Source organism: Tauraco erythrolophus, chromosome 3 (genome assembly GCF_009769465.1).
Source record: "Tauraco erythrolophus isolate bTauEry1 chromosome 3, bTauEry1.pri, whole genome shotgun sequence".
In the NCBI taxonomy this organism is placed as follows: Eukaryota; Metazoa; Chordata; class Aves; order Musophagiformes; family Musophagidae; genus Tauraco; species Tauraco erythrolophus.
In genome coordinates, this window is record NC_141467.1 from 20,301,777 (window position 1) to 20,308,939 (window position 7,163).

Sequence of the window (7,163 nt, forward strand, 5' to 3'; positions counted from 1 at the left end):
TATATATAATCTCTTATATCATAAAGTTCGTGATGCTTGCAGCCAGCCATAGTTTCTCACTTAGTTATCTCTTCTCCTCTCATTTGTGTTTAGTCATCCATGGCATTCTCTTAGTTTTCAACAGGATTTGCAGTGACTGAATACCTATATTCCCACTGGAATCTCTCTTTATTTAAATGAAATATCTATGCAGACATACAGGTTTTCCTGTACAGCACATATTTCAAGAGAAGTGCTTGAGTTACTGGCATGACCAAGACATATTCCAGCTGCCTTCAGTTATGCCTCCCTATAGCTTTGCATAAACAATATGAATATATTTGGTCATTTGTGAAGTGTAAATATCTGTACTTTTTGAAATGTTTTGTTGTAATTGTTTTTAAAAGCAGTTTTCCCAAAGGTAATGACATATTTATATGACATCTTTGAAAACTTGCATATATTAATTTGTTTTCCCAATGAGTGATTCATATACCATAGGTAGTACACCACCCACTTTCTTATCAAGTAAATGACATATAACTCGTATTTTAATTCTTGGTCTTGATTATCTTTTCACCAAAAGAAATATCCCAAAGGTTACAGATCGTAAATATAATATGTTCTATTCATTTCTATGTACGTATTTTATTGGTATCCATTGTTTTTCTTGTTCTTGTTTCTAGAATTCTAATTTCTTCCTAACAGGATCATCTTTTTCACTTCTCAGTGTTAATTTCAGTCCTACAAGTCACTAGTTTGCACATTTCTGCATCTAAGCTGGGCGTAAAGCAGTTCCCTTTGAAACTTGCTGATGGCAGAAGTTTTCCTAAGGCAAACCTTGAACATTTTAATCAAGTAGAACTGCCTGTGAAACCCAGAGCTACTGCAGTGATGGTGCTAAGACCAGACCATCTATGTAGGGATTACCAAAAGGGATGAGTTCATGAGTTAATATGAAAGGAAAGAATTAATAAACCCCTTATTTAGCCACTGAAGGACAGTATACCAAGTCTTTGCCATTCTGCTTTGTTAGATGTAGCAATTATTTCTCCTAACAGTGAGGTCATATAATTTTACATATTTTCCCTGGAATATAATCATAACTGCTAGTAATGAATGGTTCTAACATGAGCAAAACCTGTCATAAATAATAGCAGCTCACTTGCAGTCCCAGCACAACAGTGCAGCTCCTTTAGCACATGAAAAGCTACTGTTAACATTGCACTAGAAACATAGAATCATAGAATCATAGAATGGTTAGGGTTGGAAGGGACCTTAAAGATCATCTAGTTCCAACCCCCCTACCATGGGCAGGGAAACCCTCCACTACACCAGGCTGCCCAAAGCCTCATCCAACCTGGCCTTGAACACTTCCAGGGATGGGGCATCCACAACTTCTCTGGGCAACCTGTTTGTACTGGCACCAACATGAGTGGTGCCAGTACGTAATGACAAGGGAGTAAGAGATGGGAGCCAATGTGAGGTGCGAATAGCCCTCTGAAAGCCTCTTTCTTCCCCACCAAGCAACTTGATGCCTAGCAACATTCATGTAACTCCTTTACTTGCAAAAATCTACAGGCTGAAGTTATTTATAATGAACGCATCTAGCTGCACTTAATGTTTCTCTACTCAGGAAGTCAGTCTTTCACTAATTCTAGATAGTTTAAGGTTTTATTGCTATTTTTAGAGTGGACATGTTTCACTTTAATGCTTTGAGCACTTTATTGCATTTTCTTGTACCTGTGGACCTTAGAATAGGATTTAGAGATGTTTTGTCCAGTGGTAAAGTCTGTTTCTGAAAAGGGTCTTTTATTCCCTGATAAAAGTTTGTGATGTTTCTGGGAGGACCATTCCTAAATTATTACAAGATTAGTATGATAAATAAGACAACATTGGAATCTTAATACCACATCCGAACTAAGAGGGGTTGCCTTCTTGTAAAGATATTCAGTATGAAAAATTTCAAGTGTTCTTGTGACTCAGGGTAAGAAATCCTTTGGATAGAGTGAAAGAATCTTGTAGTACTCAGCAATAAAAAAAAAAGAAAATTATGATCTTCCCATAATCCTATGGTCTGGATCCCACTGCAAAGGCTACATCTGACAACTAAATCCTGAAAGTAAAGTCTTCTTTGGGTCTTTAGGACATTTTGCCAGGTCCATCATCCCAAAATTCTGTTCCTTGTAGATACTGGACAGAACGTCTGAACAGCTAACAGTAGTGAATTCTAACACTTCCTCTTGGGATTGTCCTGGTCAAACAAGTAATTTTTTTTTTCCCCTAGGACTGTGCAACTATGTCCTCTGTGCTGTTGAAACCACAGTATTTGGAACAAGTCAGTATTATTCATGGATTTTTCCTTGTTTTCTCTCTCATATCCTCATTCATTGCTGTGAAACTCTTAAGAAAAAGAAGATTCTTTGTGATTTTCTTACAGCTTCACTTTAGTGACTACCTACTTATATTTTGAGCATCAGAACTTCTTCAGAACTAGACAATCTCCAGCATTTAAACCTTACCCAGATTTTCCTGGTTGTGGTCTTGGAACTGTTGGTGCTGAGAACATTTTTCCCCTGGCCTGTGGAAAATATCTTTCAAAGAGACAAAAGATCTACTGGAATTCTTTTGCCTCTTCTACATAGGTCTTTTTCAACCTGTAGTTTTACCAGATGAGAACTAAAGCTTTTTATGGGAGGAATTATGAAAGTACTCCTTTTCTCCTTCAGCATTGCCAAATGTGACAATTTTATTTCAAGCCTTCCAATATTTGATCCTTTGTTCCTTAGCTCTTTTAGAGCATATATGAATAACAGATTTCATTTTAAAGAAAACTTCTGTTCCTTGCCATTGTTGAGAAAACTTTGAAAACATAATTTCAGTAAATCCTGAAAGCTCAAAAACAGTAAAAAAGAGCTCCTTAAAAGTAGAAGTCCTATGATGTTTTCTGTCATAATTTTGAGAGGATACTTTTCACTGTTTAAATGTGCTTCATGTACCTCAATGATCCTTTCTCAACTGCTTCCTTCTCTATTCTGAAATATGTTGTTCAGGTTCCAGTGGAGAGCAGGCAGGTATCAAAAATCTTTACATTGTGGTAAATAGGTTCTCTCAAGTTTGCTTCATCTCAGTCTTGAGAGAAGTTAGGCCAAAGAACGCTATGAGCCAGTGACAGGTAGAGGGAAAATTATGCTCATCTCTCTCACAATTCTAGAGGAAATCCAACAGGAAAGTAAAAAAAATAGAAGGATCGTTCTCATAGTAATAAACCTATGGCTTATTTGGTTTGTAGATTTTGTGATTTTGTACCGTGATCAAACACATTTATCCTTTTTAGGACAATATAGTCAGTCTTGGAGGTGCATTTATGTATTAACATGGCTGCTAAATTTTTAGGACAGGTTGCTTTATATGTATTTGAGAAGAGGAAGATAAACACTTTGCAATCAAGAAAATTTTCCACTAAAATGCTATGCTGATACAAAATGCTTTTTGAATATTTAACATTTAAGTTTATATTGTGTTAGTTTTGCTGTGTTGGACACTTGAACGAATTCTAGGCAACTTGAAAGCCTTACAGAGATGCTACATTTGCTATCGTGTCGCTCTGAAAGCAATCTTCATGTTTCTCCATTTTTCAGTGTAATGATTTTTAAAAATGTGTTAGAGTATGCAGCATTGCTATCTGCAAATCATTGCACTTGAATCTGAGGTTTGCTGTTCATACAAATGTTCTTATCATCCTTTCTGTGTGTGTCATCTTTCTTTGAATGTCTCCTTTCTGGTATCAGTTAACCTTGCTAAGAGACCTCAGACACTTAAATCACAATTTCATTGTGTAGGAGCAGGTGACTACAATCTCTTAGGAAAAGGGACTATTGCCTGACACCACAGATCATATTATAGATGTGGCCATGTATAGGCAAATTTTAGGCAAGAAATACATTTGACAAAAAAAATTATACGTTTTTGGCTAGGCAGATTGCTCTCCTCCCAAAGCAGGGATCCAGAAAAAACATGACATTGCTCAGAACCATATAAGTTACCAGGCTGGTAGAGGGAAAACCTAATAAGAAGCCTGAAGTTCCATGTGTCTCTCCAGTAATTCCATATTTGAAATACTGACACATAAGGAGTGTGTGTATAAATATAAGTACATATATACATACATAAGAAAAATGAAGAGTTTCATTTAAGTAAATAGATTGCTTGAATGTGTACAGTATTAGCTACATGGAAGTTCATAAGCAGATTGGTCTGTTGAGGACTCCAGATAATCTGTATTTTCCTTTGAGGACCTTTTAAAAGATTTCCTGGTTCTCAACAAAAAAGATGTTTCTCAACTTTTGTCTACTGAATTTTGAAGAGAAAGAATAGAGTTGCCATGCTCCTCATAGTTAATAATATCTAATTTCTTCTTGCTCTACTGAAGCAAGACAGGAAAGTCATTATACTTACAGCTGTTTCAGGTTTCCATAAATCTTCTGTGCTCCCAAATTGAACTAAGAATGTGAAAACAGTTTAATTTGCTTGTATTTGTACTGAATTCTACAGAACACTCTTAAAAAAAAATTAAGACCATCCTGTTCATTACAAAAGGGCTAACCTACTAAAAGATCTACTTAAACCAGTACAAATCTTAGTAAGTAGTACTTACCATGTATAAGGATAAACTGGTGTAAACAGTCAATTTACAAATCTGCCAATAAGGTTCTTTTATATTGGTTTACTTAAATCTAAATACTTTATTTAGATTAGGTATGCTTAGATTATTCCAGTATTAGTTATGTTGAGTTTCATTCAGAACAATTTTATTTCCTCTGCATCTTCCCACCTCCCACTCTGAAACACATGAATAACCAGGTATATTGCATATGTATGATTTATTTGAATTATCAGACTTAAAAGTAATTTAATAGGCTCTGGCAATTGCCAGGTTCATTACTATGTGTTTCATCTCTATTTGCTCTCAAAATGGTATCCATGGACATTTTGTACAAACTCTTTTTTTTTTTCCTTTCTTAATTTCAGGACTGATAGTACATGAAGGTGCATCTGTTTATCGAGTGTTTAAGCGCTGGAGGGCTGTGAATCTACACTGGGATGTGTTAAATTACGATAAAGCCACAGACATAGAAGAGAGCAATCGAGGAGAATCCTCAGCAGGAAGGACATTGTGGTTACCACTGACTGCATTTAGAAACAGAAGTTTAGTTCATCCAACACAGTTAACCTCACCAAGATTTCAGTGTGGCTATGTATTGTTACATCTGTTCAACCGCATGAGACCTCAGGAAGATTCATCAATGGATAATGGCTCTGGGGAAGTAGTGATGAGAGTGACCTCGGTGTAAAGATAATGCTCCCTGCGCTGCACAGATAAGGATAATGTGCCCTGATGTCACGGGCTTTGGAATGTAGTTATGATGAATGGTGAAACCACGAACACTTGAAAAAATATATACACGTTTTTAAAAAAATTAATGCTTTTTATATGATCAGCTAAAACACAAATACATTTTTCTGGAAAAAAAAAAAAAGGCGGCTCTTGCTTTTTATATAGTCTGGTTTATTAGATCTTTTGTTGATTTGTATCTGTATACAATACAGTTTAACTCGTAGGTCTTTGAATGATGAGGAAACTCATTTTTAAGTAAAAAAAAAAAAAATTTAAATGTATTTTCTTAAATTCTGGCTTTAATCCACTAGTGCTATTTTTCCAACTTTCATGAGGATTAAACCAAACAACCTTCTTCCAAAAAGAAAATGAATGTTGACACAAGTCAAGTATTCTTCCGTTTCCGTCTTTATTTTGCTGTTGTTTGTAGCTCAGTTCTGTTGCATGAAGGTAAGTAAGGGATAGATTGTCCCTTGACTTTCAGCAGGAAGTCCAGTGGGTGTTACACACAACTGAAGGGAGATGCCAACTCTTCTTTTCTCTCTCTCACATGGACATGCAAGATGTCAGACACGAGTATGACACAGACAGGGGAAGAGTTTTGCGCTGCCTCTCGAGTCTCCAAGATGTGCAGTGCCGAGGCTGTGCCTGTGCACAGGAATGACATTACCTTCCAAGCAGCGGCGCTGAATTTAGCAGCCTGTGAATTTCTAGTACCATTCTAAATATAGAACATCGACAACCCATATTCTTTAACATAAAAAGGAAATGTACATTACAACTTCTGGAATAATAAATCCTAATGGAAACTGAAGTAGGAATACTGCAGAGCCTTAATTTTGCCAGGTAACAAGCAATCATATTAAAAATGAGCCAATATTCATTTTTATGACGTTAGCTAATCAATGCTATGAAATTTGCTTCTCTGTTTTTGTCTCATGGCAGAAATTCTAATATCCTTTAATCAAATGGAAATGGAAATAATTTCCAAGTTAGTAATTAAGTCTGTTGAAGATCAAGATGAGGAAGTAGGGCTGAAATGACTCTGAGAGCTCTAGCTTACTCAAAACAGTTTGTGGTCAGTTGACCTTAGCTGGCTGTCAGATCCCACCCAGCTGCTCTCTCCTCCTCCTCAACAGGACAGGGGGAGAAAATAAGATGAAAAAGCTTGGGAGTTGAGACAAAGGCCAGGGCATCACTTGCCAACTGTTTGCATCACAAATCCAAAACATAACCCCATACAACCTACTGTAAAGAAAATGAACTCTAGGTCATCCAAAACCAGCACATTGTCACAAGCAAAAAAGAGATAACACGGGAAAAATTATTTTAATTTAATTTATTGCCAATTAAAATAGAGTTGGATGGTGAGAAACAAAGGCAAAACCTAAACCACCTTCCTTCCACCCACCCCTTTTCTTCCCAGGCTCAGCTTCGCCCCTTCCCTCCCAGCATCTCTCCCTCCTCCCCTGAGCGGTGCAAGATGGGGAACGGGGGCTCTTGTCAGCTTGTAACAGCTCCTCTCTGCCACTTCTGCCGCCTCACACTTTTCCCTGCTCCAGTGTGGGGCCTTCCCATGGGCTGCAGTCCTTCAGGATAAAACTTCTCCAGCCTGGGCTCTCCACAGCCCACAGTTTCTTCAGGGCGTATCCTCCTGCTGTGGTGTCTGGTTCTCCAGGGGCTGCAGTGTGGGTATCTGCTCCACCATGGTCCTCTTCTTGGGCTGCAGGACATACCTGCTCCACCGTGGTCTCTCCAGGGACTACAGGGAAGTACTGACTCCACC

The 7,163-nt window shown here is 37.5% G+C and overlaps 1 protein-coding gene across 1 annotated transcript in view; it reads left to right on the forward strand.

The window, feature by feature from the left end:
- The window catches only part of MARCHF11 (membrane associated ring-CH-type finger 11), a 32,153-nt gene extending 26,820 nt beyond the window's left edge, over window positions 1-5,333 (forward strand). The window contains exon 4 of the mRNA XM_086609036.1: window positions 5,011-5,333. Within this exon, the coding sequence (XP_086465162.1) occupies window positions 5,011-5,333 (323 nt within the window). The remainder of the gene's footprint in view (window positions 1-5,010) is intronic.
- Window positions 5,334-7,163: the final 1,830 nt, after the last annotated feature.